General features: G+C 28.9%; 1 protein-coding gene across 1 annotated transcript in view; it reads left to right on the top strand.

Moving 5' to 3' along the window:
* Positions 1–12316, top strand: part of LOC129916047 (uncharacterized) — a 350529-nt gene extending 338213 nt beyond the window's left edge. The window contains exons 6-7 of the mRNA XM_055995808.1: positions 7461–7794; positions 12101–12316. Of these exons, the coding sequence (XP_055851783.1) occupies positions 7461–7794; positions 12101–12258 (492 nt within the window). The 3' untranslated portion in view covers positions 12259–12316. The remainder of the gene's footprint in view (positions 1–7460; positions 7795–12100) is intronic.
* Positions 12317–24552: the final 12236 nt, after the last annotated feature.

The raw sequence follows: 24552 nt of genomic DNA on the forward strand, positions 1-24552 counted from the left end.
CGCCTTCCATGTTAAACCGCCACATCATGCCTTTTTTTCAGAATCGTGTCTATTTTTTTTTTACTTTTAAGTTCTCCCGGTTTGAGAACGCGTGGACCTACAGGGATGGGAGTTGTACCCAAATGTAGGTTAGAGTCCCCGCTACCTTTTGGCATCAAAAATTTTATTTTCATTTTCTTCAAAATTCCGCGACATAGGCTTTGGAACGCTTTGATCTAGAGACAGGGGAGTGGTGCCATATGAAAACTTATATTCTCAGCTACCCGAAAGTGGTATAATCCGGTTTTTCGATTTTTTCAAAATTCCGAGAAAATCGTGTTTGAAAGTTGGGGTAAATTTTTTTTTTCGAAAAATCCCCGAATCTTTGAACGCTCCTGGAAGCTAAACCACTTGTGAGCAATTTTTGGGAGTGATGCCAAATGATAGCTTGTGTCATGGGCCTACGTTTTGCACATTTTCAGATTTTTAAAAAATCGCCTTGCATGTTAAACCGCCACATCATGCCTATTTTTTCAGAATCGGGCTTAACTTTTTTTTTACCTTTAAGTTCTCCTGGTTTGAGAACGCGTGTACCTACAGGGATGAAAGTTGTACCCAAATGTAGGTTAGAGTCCCCGCTACCTTTTGGCATCAAAACATTTTTTTTTCATTTTTTTTCAAAACTCCGAGATGTAGGCGTTGGAAGTTGTTGCGCTCACTTTCAGCTCAGCTCAAATGAGCTAATATATGGTACCTAGCTCAAATTTGAGCTGAGCTGTGAGCTGAGCTGAAATGTTAGCTTTTTGCAACCCTGGCAACTTGCCACATGTAACTTGCCACATGCAACTTGCCACACGCAACTTGCCACATGCAACTTGCCACACGCAACTTGCCACATACAACTTGCCACATGCAACTTGCCACATGAAACATGTAACTTGCTACGTGTTGTGTGTTTTATGTTTGCCGTACTGCGGCGTACTGCATTTTTAAATACTAAAGTACTGCGTACTCTAAAGGTGAAACGACAGCCCTGCTACCCAGGGTGATCGCGTCATAATCCCTTTGACATTCTTGTCAAAAAGTAAATTTTCATACCCACCCTCCCATAAGAAGTATAACTTCAAAAATGTTTTCCTCTCAGAAGTCAAATTAAATTTCATCATTCAAATGTAGTATGGATACTATAATATGGCAACGAAATTTTGTGGAACAATTTATTATCTGAACATTTAAAGCCTTAGTGCTTGACCTTTCAACAAACTTATGTTCTAGATTTATTCTTCTAAATACCCCGATTGTTAAATGAAATTATTGTCAGAAAAAATGATTTTGATTTCCAAAGCTTAAGTGCCCGAAAAATTCCTCAAAAACACAGATCAAATAAAATTGGGCAATATTGGTGTGGTCTATACCTATACGTGTGCAATATAAAAGAAAAACATTTTGACAATCTTATCCTAGGGATAATCCGGATTAATCTCTGAATATAGCCTCGCCCGAAGGATCAAAGTCGCACCTGGCATATATCTACACTATGGTCTCTTGTCCTCTTCCATACGTATAAAGTGGTTTTGGTTTCAAAATCGGAATACCTTTCTCTCTAAATCATTCGGCAATACAGGAAACACTTTAATTAAGGACTCTCATATCAACATGATAATAGATGTTTGTGTATACTATGTTTGGAACATACATATTGTCAAAGGAAGTGTGAGTCTGGATAAAAGGACGACTTATTTTAAAGGCTCTGTGTTTTGTGTGTGTGTGTGTGCTTATTCAAGCGCATCACTCTGGCTAAACTCATTCCTGAAACACAAATGGATCTCTGTTTTATTTTTTTTTTCTGTTTGGAAGGACTAAAGTGGTATGGGAAAAGAAGGACTTTTAGCAATTAAAACAAAACGAAGGACACAGAATACATCGCTTCCAGGTAAACATATAGTTTTACCAATGTAAAGGGTTGTCTTTGAAGAAAAAGTTATGTGAGGTAGGCCACACATAATACATATATCTCTTCTCTGTATTCCCATTTCGTGTCCTGTATAAAAGCCTATCTGCGTGTCTTCCCAATGGAACAGACATTAAAACATATAAAACTTTCCTTATGTGTGTTAACAAAAAAAAAAAGTTTTATTGTGATATGTTTTTGAATTATACGAATATAATACAAAAAATGTGCTTAAAGATTCTAAAGATTAAGGGATAAAATAGGTTGCCTTTAAATCATGTGTGCCTTGAAATGTGTAAACAGGAGGGGTTTTAATAATCTAAATCATAAAAAACTGGGAGAATTTATTTTTAAGGCTCGTTTGAATGCAATCAATCATCTGTATTTTATGGTCATACTCAACTCGTATATGTACCAAAGCTATTTTTATGACCTATTTTTAAACATAATTTTATCTTTGAATGACCAAGATTAAAGGGTTTTGGTTTTATGGAGGCATAAAATATAATAAAAGCTAAAGAAGCTGTACAATAAACAAACAAAATGTAAACAGGCATTTAAGTTATTGTATATGTGTAAGTTAGATGGTTGTTTAGGATTTTATTTAACGGGACATACTTTTAATAACTAAAGAAATAGTGCAACAAGAGAATATACATATTAGAAATAAATTGCATATAAGAAATTCAGGAGTACAAAAATATAAATAATTTTTAAAAATCTTTTAAAGTCGAAAATCGCTAAAGTTTTGTTTGATCTAAGTCTGAAAAATTCTTAAGTATTAATTAATTCTCCCTGGCAAAGTTTTTGAAGAACAAAAATCCTTTGTTTTTCTTGCAACTGATTTACATTTGCTTTTGAACAGTCAGAAAATGTTCCCAGAGGAATAAAGAAATTATACAGACCTCTTTGCATGCTAGGAAGCTCTTGAAAGATCAATTGAAACCACAGCTACAGGCGCTACTTAAAGAAGACCGTTTTGATGGCAACACTGAACGTGGAGCAGTTTACTGAATGCGTTCGAATGGAGATTCCAAACCAGCATAAATCTCCAGTGTGGATAATGAAGGACTATCTCAGAGATCGAGAGTTACTTTAGGAGACCACAGAAGTCCCGCGAAGGAAGGAAGAAAGTCACATTTGGCAGAAAGCAGGAATCAATTTTAGGACCAGACCTCTGGAACAGCTTCTACTAGGCTTAGTATCAGCTTACAAAACAGAAGTGGCAAGAATGTTGGAACTTGGAAATCTGAAGACGCTGAATGGCCCACAGGCTTTTGATTTCTAAAGACTGAACATGTTTTTTAAGTATTTCTTATCGATATCAGAAATAAACGAAACCAAGTCTTTTTTTTAAGTTTTTTTTTTCCTTTCTTTTGATATCGGTGTCTTTGGTCCAATTTTTCAGTAACGGGTTAAAGTTAACCCCGAATTAAACCAAAATTTTTTAATTTTATTATAAAATGAAAAACAGCTTTATGGGTTAACTGGAGTGAATTTCGTTTGCAAGATTAACTAACTTCAGGTTGACCCATCCCAGAGAAGCTGAACCTTATAGGTATCTGATTTTATTTTTACCAAGACCAACCAAATTTTTGGCTGGATTTTTTTGAGAGAAAAGTTCTTCGAGCGATTTTTGGTCTCCTACGTATGGATGGTGATCGGAGAAGAAGATATTACAGCGAACTTTACGGTTTGTACAAGGACAATAACTAGCCAAGAGAGTTAGGCCCATTTCACACATCGCCGATAACCGGATAAACGGCCTTAAAGTGCAGCGCCTGAGATGGCTAGGTCACGTCGAGCACATAAACAACAATGCTCCGGCCTGGAAAGTTTTCGACTCCAACCCAGAGGGACGATGCAGTAGAGGAAGATTTCGTCTAAGGTGGCACAACCAAGTGGAAGGGGACCTCAATCAACTTGGCGTGCGAAACTGGAAGAAGCGAGCTAAGGATAGTGCTGTCTGGCAAAGCTTGTTGGTGGAGGCCCAAATCCAAAGTGGGTTGTAGCCACCTTACGGCGCAGCAGCTGGTCACCCTAAGAGTTAGTTATGAAATGGCAGCAGGGTTTCAATAAAGATGGATTTAATAATGATGATTCCTAAATACGAAACGAAAATTCAAAGTAAATTTCGAAAATTCAATATTATTGAATTATTAATATATTTTAGTGATACTGTGACCCAGTTTGTATTAAATTACATTTACAAATGTTCACTGTGACAAAGAAAAATTAAATTTAAAATTTAAATCAAAATAACTAAATTTAAAAGGTTTCAAAACATCACGAACGAGAATGTCCCAGTCGGATTGCAAAGGTACCATCACCACATAGTTAGGGAATGGAGATATAAATTCGTTATTCGCCCTCAAAAAGACCACGTTCCTTTCCACCTATATTTCACACAAAATGAATATAATCCTTTGAGCAAAAAGCCAAGCATGGAAAATAATAATAATGATAAGTTTTCTAGCTATTTGTGTGCGATCATCAAAGAGGTCTGTTTTAACAGAGATGTTACCCTTTTTGACAAAAAGTTTTATGTCATGTACCTGTCTGAAAAATTGTCCTGCTGTATACTGACTTACTGACTCCATCGGGGGAAAATATCACTTTAATTGCAAACTACCCCACCAACTCTATTATAGTAAAACTGCATAGAGGTACACATTTGAGATGGACCATTTTCATTTCTATACATAAGAAAACTCTCCCTGAGGTGTAACTATTGCAAAATACCGAAAAACACAAGAATTTACACGAAACCGAAACGAAACTCAAGCCAAACAGGTTAGCCGAGAGAGGTTATTTATTTCAAGTTATTGTGTGCATGTTGGTAGAAAAAGGCATTCAAAAACATTAAAACTATTCTTAGGTACTGATGGAGAAGAGAAGAATCTTTTCGTGCTCATTGTGAATGGTAGCTATTTGAAATAATGGAATCGGGTGATGGTTTCTTGGTTTGGGGCATAGGTTTCTACTGGGTAATTATAACGATTATTATTTTCGAGACTGAGAAGCACTCTGAATGATAGCATTACAATTTTAAGTTTCAACTCTTGAGTGTCGTTAAAAGTAATTGACATATTTTTCGAAACAAGACATTTATGTTACCTTCTATTTGAAAAACATTTCGAGTGTACCCTTTGGTAATAGGAATAAGAAAAGGAGCACTAAGGCAAATGACTTGATTTGATAGGTTTCAAAAAGTCACACATAGTTTAAATGGCAGAACAGGTATGTAAGGTATACCTAAGTTAATTTTTAAATGACAATAATTGATGCATCGATGTATAAACTTTTATTTCTTGGGAAAACGAGGTCGTGCTGAAAAACAAAAAAATGTATTTTATTAAAACAAAAACGTGACAAAAACAGGCATTTTTAGAAATTTAAAAATTCGATCAATTAATAGTGAAAATTGAGGGATTGGGGGGAAATAATTGAAGTGAGTTTGAGTTGAGACTACTTAATTGGAAAATATTTGACTTATTTTGAGCCTATCCTTCAAACTATTTGGAATATTTCACATTAAAAAAAATTGAACGTGGCTTTTTCGAAACGAAACAAATATTCTTTTAAAAATAGCACAACGAAATTTTAAATGAAAAATTTCGTTTTTTTTTTTCGTATCACTGAACACAGCTACGGAATTCTCACCTGTATTAGAATTTTTGAAGAGTTTTTTTTTCATTTTTTTATTTTTCGTCCAAAAAAAGTTATGTTGACGGTTTTTATAATTTTGTTTTTTTTTTTTTTTATTATTTTCCGCTGTTTTTTTTCGTGGGGCATTTATTTGCTGCTTAGTACTTAAAGTTGCTCTGAACTACTATTAGTCTGTTGAAAATGTAGTCCAAAGCAGCTTAAAGTACTGAGTAGTTGATAATTGCATCCAAAGGAACCCTGCAAATATAATTTTAAATTTATTTATTTAAATTTTGACAAAATACTCGATGATACTTTTTCATTAGCATTCGATTATGGAGACCCAGGGAAATTTTTGATAGGCTTTACATTATACAAAAATAATACTAACTGTTTCAGCTTTCTATAGAAAAAAAAAGTTACTCATACACCACAGTGACCCACTTAAATATTATTATTTATGGTGCTTTTTTTATTGTGACTAAACAAGTTCCATCACAAAAGGTTTTAACTCTCTTCTTATGACTGAGAAAATGGTCTTATAAAGAGCGTTAACCTCTTGTGACCTGAGCATGAAATAGTGTTTTAAAGGATTTTTTATAGTTATTATAAATAAATAGAACAAAATTATTAACAATTTTTTTTTCCATTATTGGAACATTGAAAGAATCTGGATGCAAGAATCTAAAATAATTTAATTTCCAAATTAAAAAAAAAAAAAAACATACTAGAAAATAAAAGGTCACAAAAAAACCACAAGAAAACCTAACTTTTCTCAACAATTTAATTGAAGCTTAGTTTTTTGTTAAAACATTTTTTATGTAAAAAAGAATTGGCTTTGCACTCACGTGATTACCCAATTCAGTTTATTTTTAAAAATTAAAAAAAAAACTAATTTTTCCTACCACTTAAAAAAGAGTTCATAAAAAACCTAATAAACTAATAAAAATACCTAAGCAACCTTCAAAAAATCAAATGCTTGTTAGTGAAATTGCCCTTTTCTTTGACATTCTTTTTATTTGTATATAGTGAAAGTCTATACTCCAACTGTAAACCTTTAGCAAAAATAAATATTTTTTTCTAAAGTTATTTTTGTCTGCATATACACTCCATACTCCCCATTCGACCCACAATAACCCTTTTACATCTCAGGATGTTGCCGGGCCGAGTTTGGTTCAAAACCAATAGCAAATATAGCATTTTGAAAATGACACAAATACACAAACACACTGAATTCACTGCTCTCTTGTACGACGTACATTTGAAAAGTATATCAAGAGGCCAAGTGCTTTCGATAGATATCCAATAAACGAAATTGATTTCCTTTCAAAGGACCACCACCGACCGACCAGGACCAGAACCACCCAGTCTTCTCTCAAACCAACAACAAACGTAAATGTTGCTCTTATATTTTTGCAGAGCATCAGAAACCATCCTTATACAACCATATCGCTATCGCTATCGCCATATCGCATTGAAATGTTCTTTGTAATATCTTTAAAAAGGATGCATTTCGAATGACTCCACTTTCGACTCAACTCTATATAAAGCGTGTAACTGTGTGGATCTGTATCGTTTGCTGTCACAATGCGCAAAATTAAGTTTAAATTGAATGCACGTTCCATCGGATTTTGTTAGGTTCGGTTTGACTTGAAGTATCCTCTCTCTGATGTAATGATGTCCTGGGAAGAAGAAAATATAATTTCCTTCTCTTGTGTTCAAAAACATATACACCAATATAAGTGGAGACACACCCTTGTATATAAATTCTGTTCAGTATAGCATAGTGTAAAATTATTATACCCCAATCCCCCCCAAAATAATGCCCAGAGAAGCAGAGATCCTTATTTCATGAAAACATATTTGTTTGTTTTATTTGCAGGTGTCTTCCGGCGAAACGGAATACATCCGGACGGTTGACAGTTTAATGGCCTCGAGGATAAGTTTAAAACTTCAATTGCAGGCCATTCATTTTACGGGCGGCGGTAGTCCTTTGCTATCGAATAATGGTGGAAGCAGCAATGGAGGTAACATGAATGGTAATCAAATGCTGAATTCTCTTCACAACAATCAGCTGGGCAGTGGCAGTGGCGGCGGCGGCCACCCCGCTGGGGGCAGTCTGGTCCTCCGGTGTACAGCCCAAATTGGTGACTTGTATCAAGAGTATAAGGAAATAGAGTTGGGAACGCCGCAACGGGATCCAATTCCAGCAAGAGGTGAGTTCAAAATAAAAATCTACTATGCATAAATATTTACTTTATTTTTTGTATTTATGTTTTTTTTTTTTTAAGTTCATTAAAAAACATTGAAAGTGGAATGCGTGGTGTGTTTTTCTTGCTTTAAATAAATAGCTTTTATTTATCAAGGGGGAATTTTATTGTTAATGAGCATCCTTCAGAAACAAGAATTTAATATTAAAATTTATACAAAATAGAATGTCGTAAAGCAAAAAATAAAAGTCAAATGTGTTCCTCACGATATGTTACATGATTTGTTGTAACTTCAGTATAAAATTATTATAAATATTTCAATCCAAAATAGCAGCCAATTAAGGTCAAATTTACCTAATTCTGTATTACATTATTCTGGTTTTCTTTTATTCCGTATTTAAAAATTCTGTTAATCCAAAATTCTACAAATCCATTATTCTGCTTTTCCAAATTCTGTAATTCCAATTCTCTACTTACAACTCGTAGTTTATGAACAGATCTTTTAATTGAGGAGCTGATTTCTGAAACCAGCTATTGGAAAAAAATCGGAAAATGAGATATGCATGTCATTTCAACGCGCGTCTGATTCAATTAAAAATAATTTTCTAAACAGCAAATAGAAGTAGAGATAGTAATTCAATGTCAAAAAACGAATTTATTTCCAAAACAGCCTATTGAACACCAAATGTTTTTTTCCAAAATGTTCTTTCCAATAAGGCCTCTTCAGTATAAAAAATATCATTACTTAGTTCCGTCCGTCCATCTGTACACCGTGCTAGGACCTAAACGGTCTAACGATTTTAATTAAATTTTGTGTAGGTACTTAAGGGTTTTAGTAAATAATATCAAGAATTTGTGTTTTTAGTTTTTCTCAAAAATTTGGATAATGGAAATGGCATTTTGGTTTTTTGCGAAAATTGACTTTATTTTTTCAAAATTTGCTGACTGTTATTTCTTATCATTTAAAAAAATTAAATATAGAGCTATTCAAATAACAAAAATACACACTCCAAATTACAAGAGCAAGTACGTGCGATCCAGAAACTCATTTTAATTCAATTTTATTTATAAAAATGTATTTTTGTTTCTTGTTATAAACTAAAATACTGATATTGATAAAGGTTTATTTACAAAAAATTTTTAAAAAATCGTGATTTTACCTTCAAAAGAAGATTTTTTGTAATAGTTTTACTTCCAAAAGAAGACATAATTCAATTATACTTCCAAAAGCAGAAAACTTTAATTTTATTAAAAGTTCGTAAAGAATAAATTTGTAGAAGATTATTTTGCTCTATATCTTCTGTATTACGAAGTAAAGGTTATTGGCATTTTACTCAAAACTACCTTTAGGTCAGATATCTGGTTTTGGAAATCACCTCCTCAATTGTCTGATGTTTATAACCGTTTTTATTTTTGTATTAACAAAGTAACAAAATGTATAAAAAAAACCTTTCAGAAACAAAAAACAAATAACCAAATGAATAACATAATGAACTTTCTTAAATAGTCTACGTTAAATCTTAATCTTAATAATCTTAGTTTTTTAACTTTTGCAAAAAATTGTTTTAGTAATGTCAAACAAATTTTTCTTTAATCATTTACAAAATTTTGGAATACAGAATTTTGAAATCTAAAATTTTGTATTTAAAGGAGTTTAGAATAAAGAATTTATAGAATTTTAAAATACAGAATTTTGGAATCCGAATTTTGGAATTTCAGAATTTTGACCTCAATCCAAAATAAATGTCAGCCATTACATGAATGTTGCAAAAAATTCTTTAAATGTTAAAAAAAAAACTTTAAACAAAATTTTAATTCTGTATAGTAAAAAAATAGCCATTTTATTCACACGAAGTTTGACAAGATTGAGAATTTTTATTTTAAATTTGTGAATTTGATTTTATTCACTGAGAGTTGACGTTTTCATCTTTCAATTTTCAGAGTTTTTCAACTTTAGATTTTCTCAACTGTCAAAAAAATCACAAGTTTGGGAAAAAAATGTCAGTTTATTCACTAGCCCAAAAAATTAAAGGAACACAAAAATATTTTTTTCGATTTTCGGTCAGGCCACCCGATAAATTTGTTCCAATTATTTATATCTAACATTAACGTTGTGAAATTTCAATTCGCTATCTTAAGGGCAAGAGGGTGCTAGTAACAGTTCAATTTTTGATTTTTGTAGGTAGTCTTAATTATTTTTTTTTTTTTTTTGAAAAGCAAATATTTGATTTAAGTTTTGCTTGTCTTTATAAAACAAATAAAATATTTTTTTTTTCGAAAAAAAAATGAGCAATAATTAAAAATAATAAATAATAAGCAAAATGTGCACATAAAAAGTATGTGTACTAACTGTTGACGAAATTTACTTGAAAGTGTGACCAGAAATAATTATTTCTATATTTTTTTCAGAATAAGTACAACAACCACAACGTTCAAGCAATTTTTAACATTGAAAAAAGAAAAAAAAAATTTCTATTTTACTTTCTTCCAAAAAAATACAATTTTTCATCATAATCAGCATCACCTTCTATATAATATAGGAGGCTGAAAATTCAACAGTATGATACCAATAGTATGTGGAACCAAACTAGGGGGTAGCCCAACGTTTATTTGAAAATTTTATTTTTTTCCCATACAAACGTGGACCACTCTAATTGGTGAAATACCAAAATCATTAAACTATTCAAAAACCAAAATCTTGCAATTTTTTTTTTGTTTTTATTTTTCTTAAGAAAGTGGATACATTTTTTTCTGATTAAATAATTATTGTTTCAAAAAGACTTTTTATTAAGCTTTAACTTTCTTTTTGTTTCGAATTTCTACGATTTTTTTCAGGCTGCAATATCAGTCCTCATAAAACGGATTCTTTTACATAAAATTTAAAAAATACATTTGGAAACTTCGTTTAATTTCTTACAAAGAAGCCATGTTTACTCTGTTAAAAAAAATTTTCTCTTACATTTGAAATTAATTTAGAAAAGTTATCAAAATAGCCTTTTTTACGGTTTTTTAGAAAATTTTGAAACTTTTTAATAGCTTTGGGTGATTAAAAGATTAAAATGAGGCTTACTTATTGAAGCTTAAGATACCTGAAATAAATTTGCAAAGTTACAGATTTATTCATCAAACAATTTTTCTGTTTTGAGGGTTTGAACTTTTGAGATGAAATAAAACACCACATTTTTTGATTCTGTAAATGACTTATAGAAAAATTTTAACATTTTATTAATAAATACCGTTTAAATCTTATATTAGTTTATCTAAGAAAAATTTCAAAACAAGGAAAATTATCTAATAATCATAATGGAATGAAAAGTTTTGTTTTGAAAACTTTAAGTTTAATGTTTATTAAGATTATTTAGATTTGATGTACAAGTTTAAAGTACATGGCGTTTTCACATTTATAAGTAAAATTTGTGACAGTATACAAACCTGTCTGACTCAACTTTAAACATCGAATTGGTTTCACTATTTTCCTCTATGAAAGAATTTGCATTTGAACTCATCGTTTGTTGATTTTTAATAGAAATGAGCTTCTCCCACTTACCTTATCTCCGCAAAAAAATCCTTTTTAAAAAAAGGTGACCAAAGTCAAAAGAAATTTTAAACTATTTTCTTAAATCATTAATGTCTTTTTTTTTAACAAATAAAAACAGTGGCTATTTCAAGAAAAATAATAGTCATATTTTCAAAAAAATGATTTTCCAAAAAGAAAAACAAAAGTTTCATTGTTTTTTTTTTCAATCTAGAAATGTGTTAAACGTTTTTGTACGAAACCAATTCTTGCTAAAATCGGTTGAATCATTTACCAAAAAAATGTTGTTTTTTTGCAGTTCTAAAAATATGATTGTGAACGTAAATTTTATTTTATCAAAATCATTAGTCATTAAAAAAAATGGAAAAGAGAACATTCTGGTTGCAAAAGTGTTTTTATTTTTTACTTTATATTAACCTGGCTTAATTCAATCAAAGTTCTTGTACCTACATCTGAAAATGCATTTATTATTCTATTTATATTCCTAATTAACCTTGAAATTTTGTTTCAATTTAGAGGTGAAGTTTTATTTCTATACTTTTTCAGCGCTCTTTCGAAACCACATTATCAAAGGACTAATGATAATAATTTTATGTTACTTTTAATAAAACTCCTTACTAAATTAATTCGTTATTTTTTGCAACTTTTACTTTATGATTTTTTTTTTTTTCAAAAAATTACAACATCAAATATTTATCAACATTTTATATTCAACTCAACTCATAATAAATTCTTTATCTAACTCTATTTTTTGTTTTGTGTATTTTTTTTTTCCAGTGACACTATCATCCGGGTCCGGCTTGAAAAGTTTCTTCAATTTGTATTTTTCATCGTCCTCATCCTCACCATCAACATTACAGACAAAGTTGCTGGCAATCAGTATAGCTTCAGGTGTAATTGGAAGTTTTCACTGGCTACAATATAGATATAGATAGTTGAATTTAACATTGTATGCTTTAAATTAAATGCGTCATTTAAAAAAAAAAACAAAAATATTAAAAATAACAAAAATAAAATTAAAAAAAGCTATGTTCAAATGTGAGTAAATAAATGAAAATAATTATAAAACAAAATAAAAAAAAAATATTTATAAATAAGGAGAAAAAAAACTAAACTAAATTTTTTTTAGAAATTTAAATGATAAATGCAAAAAATTTATGTTCGTTGACTAAATTAAAAAAACAAAAACTTCTAATGTATTAAAAAATAATACATTTATAAGATAAAATAACAAATAACGTATGTCTCGTGTTAAAAATTTTCAAAATAAAAAACAAAACAATATATTTGTATGTGATTTAATCATATTTATTATAAAGTTTTATGTAAATAAATAAAATTGCTTTTAAAATATTTAAGTTAAATTAAACAAAAAATCATTTTTTTCATATGATCTTAATTTAAAGTTAAATTAATGAATCAAAATCTTAAGATTTAAAAACATTAAACATTGTGTAAATATTTATATTTTTTATTTTAAAATTTTAAACAAATGCTTGAGTCAATATTCAGTAAAATTAAAAAAAAAAAAATAAATACAAAAAAAAAAGATAGTTTGAATACGTAATAAATTAAATAACAAAAAAATTAAATATAAATTCTTTGGACTTAAGGAAATAAAAAGAAATATTTATTAATGCCTTTAAATGAATTTTTACAAAAATCTAGTGAATATATTATTTTAGAATGTAAATTGCATTTAAAACAAACAAAGAAAATATTAACTATTAAAAAAATGTGTAAATAAATAAAAGAAATAAAAAATAAAATAGAAAAAATATAATAGGTTATAAGAGAATAAGTAATTAGAAGTTAAAACATAAAAACAGGATAAGGACAAAGTAATTTAAATTTATTTATGTGTAAGTTTATCAAAAGAAAAAAAAACAAATTGTAAAAAAATTTATTATATATTTGTTAAGCGTAAGCACAGAATAAACTAAAAAATCTTAAAATGAAATAAAAAAAATATAAATGTTTCTGTATTTGAGATAACCAAAGCAAAATAATTCAAAGTGTATAACTGTATGCTTATGAAAATATTGAAAATAAAATTCGGAATTAAAGAAAAATTTAAATCGCTGTAAATTGCATCTACTGGATTTTTTTTAATTTATTTGTATTTTGGAAATATAGATACAATTGTCAACAATGAAAGGTTTGTATAGTTCTTCATAAATTTAATACCACTGTTTATGAGAGCATTTATCGCACAATGGATACTAGGGTGAACTTATAAACTTTGTGCATATAACTACACTGCCAGTCAAATTAATAGGTTCACTCTGTAGTATTTTTTCACTTCAAAAAATAAAATTAAATAAATAACAATGAAAAGAAAATAATACAAAAATTAAATTTAGATAAGGATTAAATAACTTCGAAACCCGTTTATATCACAAAACATTTTTTTGTACCTACTTCAGATTCGAACTAAACAAATCAAAATTTATTAGAAAAATATGATTTGTGTCAAGGGAAAATTCAATATTCAATTTAGTTGAACATTGTATTATTTAAATATTTAAAGTGTTTTTAAATATTATTCCTTAAAACATAATTGTTTTGCCCTAAAACATATAATGGGCATTATGCTTAAGTTAAATAATATTATATGAAAATCGAAAGGAAAAATGTTGAAATCATTTTTAATCTGAAACAAAATTCAAATTAAGCAAATCGTTCGTTGGGGTCGTTAAAAAAAAAAAACTTAAAACAAAAGTTTAAAAAAGCTTTAAGAAAATTATGGAAAAATTCAATGTGACTTTTGTATATAAAACTTTGTTGAATTCCGAAATTAGAAAAACAGTTCTATTGCAGGAATCGGTAGAGTAACTATTTTCGAAAAAAAAATTTCATCAAGTGATAGGTCTTGTGTTGAAAAATTTACACCTGTAATTTTTTTCAACAAAGTCAAAGAAACCTTTTGAAAAAAATGTCGAGTTCATAAATGCACGACTGCAGCAGTTCTGCAAAAAAAACTCCATTTATTAAGCCAAGGACTGTCTGCTTAAAACTTTATCCAACTCATTAGAATTATTTGTCTTTGTATCTAAGAACGTGTACTAAATTAGTCAAAATTCACTCGTAATTATAACAATATTCTCAATTCTTTTTTCCAGCACTGCTGCATTCCTGCATTTATGAACTCACCCTACTTATTTAAAATTGGTGTATGTGTCAAAATCCTATGAGAAATGTCAAGGTTCGAATTAAAAAAAAAAAAAATTTAAGAGAGTTTATATTCCAGACAAACTTGGATGAATAATACCAAAAACAGGCTGAATTATTTTTGTAAAACTACGTTATTTATTCAGAAATTAAGTTCGCGGGAATTATTTTTGTTGTTTGAGGTTGTTTTCCAATTAAGCGCGCCCCCTAACATGACTTCATTTTATCCACCCCATGTAACAATTTAGCTTTCATAAGGGTCAATGCAAGCTATTTTTTGGCTTTCATAACAAGAAGGACAGGTCTTATGCAAATCATTTTGGCGCATTTTATAGAAATTGCATAGGACTTTCCTTCACAGGTAATCCACAAGCTAATAGCTTGTGACAAACAGCTTAAAATGGCCTTACGGAGGTCTTCCTGCAGAGGGTTTATCTAATGTACAAACCGGATTACTTGCGTAAGATGTTATAATAAGGCCTTATAGAAGTTGTTGAAGGTGTTGTAGAAAATGTTGAATTTATGCATAAAAAAAAAAAGAATTTATTGAATTTTATTTCATTTTTTTTATTTTCTTTTGATTTTTTCTGTTTTGCATTTTCTACATATTATTTTATTTATTTTAATTTTTTCCTATTTTGTTTCTTTTCCTTTTTTTGGAAATTCCAGTGATTTTTCTGTTGTTCTGAAATGAGGAGAATATTATTTTAATTGAAAAAGAACACATTTTTTTATTTTCATCACATGGCCCGGCCAGGAATCGATCCCACGTACCTCTCTGCATACCAAGCCAGCACCTTACCAGAAGACCATGCTCGAATATTAAAGATGAGTGGAAAATTGGGACCTAATTGAAACCTCACATTGAAATGCAATGTTTTTTTCTAATGCGTTACAAACATATTGCATATCTGCAGGATAAAAACTTTGCATACTTTCAGGTGAAAACATTGCATACTTACAAGAACCTCTTGGAACAGGTCTTATAGAGGCCTTCTGTCACTTGAAAATACAAGGCTTCTTTAGAACGGTTCAAACAGATCTTATAAAGGTCTTCTTAAACTGATATTTACAAGGCTTCTTCTTAACAATTCTAGATAGCCTTAAGGAGACCTCCTTTCTTTCCAAAATGGATGACTTGACGCACCAGCTCGGTGAGCTTTCGTACCCAATACTGATCCCGATACAGGATGATTAGTGCTCATGAGCGCTATATTGAAGAGCAATCGCAACTGTTCACTGTTCAGTCGAAGAGCAGAGTGATTAAAAGTAGCTATCACAAAATAGCAGCCTCAGCTCTAGTCTCTTCACGTATCCCATCCATCTTAATCGTTGTTTTTCAGCATTCTTACCAGATCGAATTTGTTTTATTTAAAGTTTAGCAACAATTTATTGATACGAGTCAATATTTGCTTATAGGAACTTTTGGACATAACAGATATTGGAATGCACGACGTAAACTGTGACGTGATCAATTTGGTAAAGGGTTTGATGATATAGAGACTGTTTCTTGTATCAAATCAATGTCTAATTTATTATTATTTATTTATTCATTTACCAATCATCATAAAGTTCTCTTTGAATTTGGAGAATTTTAACTGCTTGCCAACTTATTACTTTAAATTTAAATTAAATACCAGAAATAATATTTATTGGTTTATATTTCTGTCATATTTATCAGATAAAAATTGTTTATGTAATAATGTTGGTTCAATTAAAATATTAAGCAAAATATTAAATATAATTGAATATATTTTCAATACTCTTATAAAATTTAGGTCAACATTTTCTGTAATGTTTCCAAAAATAAATCAATGTAAATATTCTCCAAAATGTTATTTTATTAAGATTGTAGGTTTTTTTTTTTTTTTCTTTTTGATAACAAAAGATAAGTTAACCATAAATTACATTCGAGTTAACCTGTGCACAATTTTGTAGCAAAGCAATTACTATAACGTTAGGTAAGTTACTTTTATACAACAAGGTCTTCTCTCTCTCGAATACAAGGGGAAGAAAATCATTTTCAAAATTGAATCTTATATACCTCGCTGTGCCAGTAGAAAGCAATTATTTTGATTTACATTGAGGGTTAACTTCTATTGTGTGTGTATAAGATGTGGCTCTATCTTGTTATACAGACTCTCTATTTCTCTTAACAAGGACGTTGCATATTTTGGTTAAATGTTACAAGGTATAGTGCTAGCTGTGTATATACCAACCCATATGCATCATTAAAGTTAGTTTGTATTTACATCTTCTTGGTATTTACTATAAATAAATATTTTACCTTTAACTATTTTGTTAAGAGCGGTTTTTGTGGCAAATATTGCATATAGTCAAAACCACAGATTAAAAAAGCAATAATTTTATAAGGCAGTTAAATAAAATTGTGTAATCTTGATTAAAATTTTAGAAATTGGTTGGCATTCTATTCTTTAATTGGTCTCCAATAATATCAAAAAATACTTTAACTATTTCAAAATGCACGAAAAAATATTTTTAGTTTTTTTTTAACAATCTTTACCCATTTCATAACAACTGTCAATTTCGTTATTTTTATGATACCTATTAATGGTAATTTTTTAATTGCGAAGCATTTTAACATTTTTTTCAAATTTAAAATAACGTTTTCGATCTCTTGGAGGACTTCCAAAATGGTTGACACCTTATTTTGACTTCACTTGAGTCGATATAACTTTAATTTAACAAAATAACACTTTACTTTAAACAAAAAACCCAACTTATTTATCGGACTTCGTGCTATTCAACGTCGAACAGTTATTCCAAAAAGGTGTCAGTATCATAACAAATTAATCTCGCTAATTGTACCTATAATTAAATGCTAATTTTTGCGCAAAAATTAATTTTGTAGTTCCTCTCAGTCATTTTCTATTTCAATTTGAAGTTTTAAAAGTGAACTTCCGTACCGCTGTACCAATGCACAAAAGATTATACAAAATTCTTTTACCATTAGCTACATTGGAGGTTGAGTTTTATTTTACCGGAATCTTAAAAAGCAAGAAAACCGATCAATCTACAAAATCGAAGTTTTCGCTACTTCAAACTTCTGCAAACAAAAATTTCGCATTTATTTTTGGATTTTGAAAGCTATTTTTAGCTAACCTTTTTAAAAAAAAAAACCTTGAAAAAAGTTTTAGAGCTACAATTTTGAATGACAAAAAACTGGCTATATAAAACCAAGTTTGTTGAATTAAAAGCATTTAAAAACAAATTTTACCCGCTAACTTCAGACTTATTTTGGCCGAAAATTCAATAACTCAAAAACCATGCGAGCTACAAATTCTTAGTTTGCGCATTTAATTACCACACAGTGTCCGCCAAAAACAATGTATCTAAGAAACGTGAAAATATCTCTGATACAAATTATCCAAGTTAAAAAAAAACAAATTATTGTTAGATTAATTTTTAGAAAAGGCTTCAAGTGTTTCAGGGAAATTGTCGTCACCGACTTTGAAAACACAATTTCGATAAGAACGCGTTTAAAGTTTTGGGAACCATTTAAACATGGTTAAGATGTCTTTACAAATACGTAAATTTCTCCGAAACTAATTGCCGGATCAATGTGAAATTTTCGCACAATATTCGATTTTTTAAACATTACAAGTGGATATAACCCCTGAGCACTTAAAGTCAAAGTATTTTACAAGACATTCACCAGAGATACACCTATGACGTAAAAGTGTCCCGTATTTTATAATTTGTCCCGTAATTGTCCCGTATTTCCATATTCTCTGATTTTTATATTCAATATTCTAAATACGGAAAACAAGAAAACAGTGGTTTTACTAATTTTTCGAATAAACCATTCGTTTTTTAAATCTTTTCGTCAATTGTTTAGTTCTAGCTTTTGTTTGTCAGGTTGAAAAGTTACACCAGAAAAACTTTTTTTCGAATAAGGAACAACATAAATATGAAAGAAGAAAGATTTCAGCTAAATTTCAAAAGTTTTAAGGACATACAAAAAAATGTTGAATTAAATATTACAAAATCATTTGAAATAAAATTAAAATGTTAAAAAACAGCTCTCACTATTTTGATTAAAAAAATATTTTTTTGTTTTTTTTGAATTTGTGTATTAACAGTTTACCTATTATAAAACCGATTTCTTGATTTCTGACTTCCTCGCAAACTAACTTAAATGATTTTAACTAAAATGTTCCCATAAAATAGTTTAAAAAATCTTGATATCAAAATTAGGAAAAATTACACTGGTCAACAACATTTAACTTTTTTTTTTGCCACAAGAACCAAAATATAATTTTCTAGTAGATTTTGGGATGCTGAATCCGAATCTGAAGTTAGAAAAATTTGATTGGCCTCCGTTTTTTAAATATTGAAGCTATAAAATGCTAAAAAACGTCATTTTGGCTGTTTTCGAGATTCTGTTTTTATGTGGGGTAATTCATTATAAACAAATTTGTAACGGTTATTATAACAACATATATTCTTCTTTCAAAAACTGTTTAAATTATCCCGATATCTCTTTTATTGCTCGAGATATCTTAAGTTTCATTTAATAAGCCAAAGAGAAACTAAACTTAATCTAAAGTATAAGTCACTGGTCACAGAATTTTTCCCACAAGAACCAAAATATACTTTTCTGAAGGTTTTCGAGTTGCTGAACTCAAATCCGCAATCGGAAAAATTCTATTAGCCTCCGTTCTTGAAATATAACCGTTATAAAAAAACCCTTTTTTTGCATTTTATAACGGTAATATTTCAAGAACGAAGGCTAATAGAATTTTTCTGATTGTAGATTCGAGTTCAGCAACCCAAAAACCTTTAGAAAAGTATATTTTGATTCTTGTGGCAAAAAAAGTTTAATTTGGTTGGCCAGTGTTGTTTCTGATTCAAAGACCGCTACTTAAATTTTAAATATCTTGGGCAATAAAAGAGATATCGGAAAGATTTAAACATTTTTTGAAAGAATAAAATTAGCTCTTATAGGCAACGGTACAAATGTATTCATAATGAATTACTCCACATTAAAACATAACCTCGAAAATAGCCAAAATTACGTTTTTTGACATTTTCTAACGGTAATATTTCAAAAACGAAGCCCAAACAAACTTTTCTGTCTTCAGATACGGATTCAGCACCCCAAAAACTACTAGAAAAGTATATTTTAGTTATTGTGGCAAAACCTTGTTGACCAGTGTTATGAATACTCATTTTATTTACCTACTTTTTTTTATCTATCGAATTTTTTATCTGTCCAGGGTTTTGCCCCTAGATATAATGGTCACCGTAAATATCAATGTTGATTCAACTTTTAAAAGGTGTACAAAAATGGTTTTCAAATATAGTTAAAACAAAGTGATTTACGTTGTTTTTAAGTTGTTTTTTCCTTCAGTGTATGAATGAAGCTTCTGTTTTCAATGAGTATGAAATTCAAAACATATCAATAAAACAATAATACTTGAAGTCTGATTAACTTAACGCTTATCTGAAAACTGAAAGTTAAAAAGAAGAACAAAATTTTCATACACCATGAACCATTTTTAAAACTGGACAGTAGTTTTGGTTTCCAAAGATTTTTCAATTTTTTTTTTTTCATGGAATTTGTTTGGGTATACCTTAGTCCTTAAAAATAACCAATATGTTCAATATGTTGGGAACAACTTTATCTAGAAATGAGGTTGTTGTCGTTTTTATTTAAAATCTCCAATTTTACAGTAATTTTATCCAAAAACGAACAAGAACAGACTTATTAACAATAAAATTATCTAAAAAATGATAAATAAACGAATCTCGTTTAGTTTAGACCAATTCAATAGTTGGTCAAAGTGGGGCAAAGTGGCATTTTTTCATATAAATGACTAACTTTTGACCACATTGTAGATGCAATCTAACGTCGAAGATCACAGTGTACTTATAAGTCGAATGCGAGAAATTAAATAAATAAATTAATACAATTTTGGGAATGAAGGACATTCACCTAACCTAAACATATTCCATAAAAAAAAAAATTGTCCAACAAAAAATGCACTTTCATGAACAAATTTTGACTAAATTGACTGAGCTATTCTAATCACTTGAATTATATTTCTCAAACATTTAATTTACTTACCACGAAGTCCATTCCATTTTTTACATTGAATATTTCACATATTTACATTTCATCATAAACATTTCAATTATTTATTTATAAGTAAAGTTTATTTTAGCAATTTATTAAATTTGTCGAAAATTTAACAAGGCGTAATGAATGTAGTAGGTCTTTTTTTTAATATCCGGTCAAAAATAAAATCATTAATTTTTAAATTTACTCTTATCTCATTCAAAAAAAAAAAAAAAAAATAAAAACAAACAAACAAAAATATTTGGTTAAATACAGACAAAAAAAAAGAAATTAATTAAAAACACATACATATTTACAGTTTACTAACTTACTTTATTAGACTATTTTCCATTGAATTCTTGATTTATTAAATAATATGTGAATAATTTTGTTGTGTTTGTTTACACAAGTTGCTATCATTATTTAAAATTCACACAAATATAATATAAAACTACATTTTAATTATAAATTATATTTTTGCATTAGTTAGGGGTTGTTGGATAAAAGGGAATGGTAGGTACGTAACAAAACCCCAAACAAAATATATAGAACCGGATGTTAGTTGTTAGAGATTTTGAATATTTTAAAAGCCCATTTATGCTTATACTCATTCGGTTATAAATAAAAATTATTTTAATAAATTTTTGGCAAATTGTTATTTTCCCTCTAATTTTTTGTTTGGGTTTTAATTCAGTTTAATTATTATTTTTTTTTTGTATTTTAATATGTTTACATGTGTTGGTGTGTTTATAAATTTAGGTTAGTTAAGCGTATTAACGGCATATTTTATTCAATATGACAGATAAGCACTTTTTGCATTATAGTATTTTGTAGAACCACCGGCAAATTTGAGAGACTGGAAAATTGGCAGAGTATTGTCCAGTGGCGTAGTTTTTTTTTTAAATCAAGGAAAATCAAATGGTAAAGCTATAACCAATTTTCCTCAAAAAAAAAATTTCAAGGATTTAAACAATTTTGTTTTGATATCTAAAGTTTTGCTTTGAAATCATTCTAATATCTAATGTAATCCAAACAACCAGAGGGTACCTAATTGAATACCCAACTTTAACAAAATCCACCTACGACACTGAAAAAATACGCAATTATAATAAAGAGCAGCGAGTAAATGTTAATTTTTGTAAGTATAGATAAACAATTTTATATTTTATACAAATTACTCTCACGCATTAAAGGATTTTTATCTATCTATTGGCGTAAGCTATTGGCGTAAGGACGAATTAAAATATACATATTATATTCAGTTAAAATTTTAGATTCGACTATTGCCACTGATTTAGGTCAATTTGTGGCAAAATAACATGAGTAATGGAATTTTGTAAGAGCTTAAAAGCATTTTGTTTTTTTTAAGTGGAGTTATATTTATAGGGAATAAAAGCACAGTTAATTTAGTTTTACCAGAACCGCAAAATTTTCAAAATAATTTTTTGAATATGTATAAACTACATGGAATAAATCAAATTGTTAATTTCAAAGTAGGAATGTATTTATTTGAAAACACACTCCAGCTTAGACCATTAAATTGTTTGAATTTTGATAAATTCGAAAGAGATTATTATAAATTAAGTAGGTATGTATTTCCTAAGCTATAACTGTTTAATCTATGAAATAATTTATTTTTTTTTGTGGTATTCTCGTTAACAGCAATGATTTGAATTATTTTGATGTATCTTATATTTTATTTTTTAAAGTTTTTGGCCGTTTTCATTTTTATTTACAGAAACAATTTTTATTTTGATTTTGATGACAAATGTTCAATTGTCATAAGGAACAGGAAATAAAATACAGTCCCGAAAAAACTTCTTTGAAAAAATAGAAGCCTCTAGATCAGGTATACTCAACGTGCAGCCTCCGTTGTGTCAATCAATCCGTTGAAGTTGAAGGATGGGACAGAAATGGGTGATATATATAAAATGCTAGACATGTCAAGTTATTTTATTTTAGCTCTCTAATCACTTAAACATTATTTCAAATACCTTTCGTGCTGATTTTTGGTGAATTATTTCTCAAACATCGAATTTCACGGTTTTGACTTTTAAACATCCATATCTCGAGTTGCATATACTTTTACATTTTTTGTTTGTATAATTTTTATATATTAACAATATCTAGCGATTCCAGTATCAATTATTTTTCTTCCACTTTTTGTTAAGGAAATAGCTTTTTGACTTTTTTCTAAACTCTCCTATGAAAATTTCAAATTTCTAAAAATCCTGAATATTCAAATTTTTCATTTTAATTTTCTGTGACATAATTTTTTTTTACACCTCTAAAACTTACAGGCAACCTATGTGCAAACTGTTTCCTTAGAAACTACTTTTAAGAAAATATAAGTATCAACTGAATGGCAGGATCTTCTACTATATTAATAAGAAAAAATAAAAAAAAATACATATCGTCGCTTTCAAGACAAAGTGTCATAAGTCGACTTTTGAGTTTAGAGCACAGAACTGATAAAAAAACGCAATTTTTCTGTGTAATCAGAGCTTTTCTACTTCTTCTAGTTCCCACGTTATAAAAAAGTGCCGCCGTTAATTTTCACAAATATACCTGTCATTTTGTATATATTAATGGCATTTCTTTTAATAACGTACAAAACAGCACTTTTTCCATAGAGTCAGAAAAAAAACAATTTCGAAAATAGTTTTATAACTCTTATTATACCATCTCATAGCAAAAAAAATGCAATTTTTCAGTGTATATAACTTTTGAGTTTGGTTTTTTATTGACAATGAAAATCATTTTTTAATGATTCAAAAAAATTTTAATGTCTCTCCTGAAAATTAGCAAATTCCGACTTATGCCACTTTGCCTTGAAAGCGACGATATGTATTTGGTTTAAAATTAGTACATACAAAATAGTTACTCATACACCACAGTGACTTTATTAGTTTCCTCTAATTTGATTACTGAATAGTAGAACTATCTGACTTTTTTGACCATTCACTATTTGCGAAAATTATATGGTTGAAGATACAAAATTTTGACTTTAGAATTTACAAAGGATTGCACAATTTGTTTTTTTTTTCTTTCAGCTGGCAAAAAACATCTTAAATTATCTATGTATCTATGCAAACTAGAGTTCTTATTCTTTCTTTTATAACATTCGCCTTGAGTAAAAGTGCTTAAATTTTTGGAAACAATAATTTTTGGTGAATTTTGACCACAAAATTTTGTTTTTTTTTTTTTTTTTTAATATTCTCTAAACGTAGCACATAGGAGTATTGTCATCAAAAACATGGCATAATTATTTTTCGGGTTTTTTTGTTATTATTTCTGTTTATAATGAGTATTCCCACAAGAAAATACAATATAAACCTAGTTTTTGTTATTTTTATTTTTTTACCAAAAACTAAAAAAATTTATTAATGGCCTGTACTCCGCCTGTCGACATTATTTTCCTCAAATTTTTTTCCTCATCTCTAATACGCAATTTTCAGTTTCTTTTCTCCCTTCCCCAACCTTAATTAAGATCACCCAAAATAAAATACACTAATAACATCAGTAAATTTAATTTAAAAATAAAAAACGTTGCATAAAGTAGGGAGTATTTTCTATCAGAAAGTGAAAAACTAATTGATCCTCAATTCTCTAAAGAGCACCTAAGAGCACCCAATTTTTGTTGCATTGGGTTAAAGAATATATAAACTTACTCATAAGTTTCAATTCATCGCAGAATAACGGGGTATACTAAAACAAAATCATTAAAGTTCAAATAATAACTTACCAAAAATATCAAGCTTTTAGATACTAGTTCTAAGCCCGAATTAAAATAGAAAAAACCATCTAACATTTTCAAAACTTTATTAATATCGTTAATAAATAACTGAAGAAGAATTCTCCATTTAAATTTTTTTAGATTTCTATCACAACACTTCAATATCGCATATAGAATAACACTTACCAAAATACTTCGCATTCAAATAAAAATGAGGTAGATGTAACAGTTAACTTTGAA

The sequence above is a fragment of the Episyrphus balteatus genome, chromosome 3 (genome assembly GCF_945859705.1).
Source record: "Episyrphus balteatus chromosome 3, idEpiBalt1.1, whole genome shotgun sequence".
NCBI lineage: Eukaryota > Metazoa > Arthropoda > Insecta > Diptera > Syrphidae > Episyrphus > Episyrphus balteatus.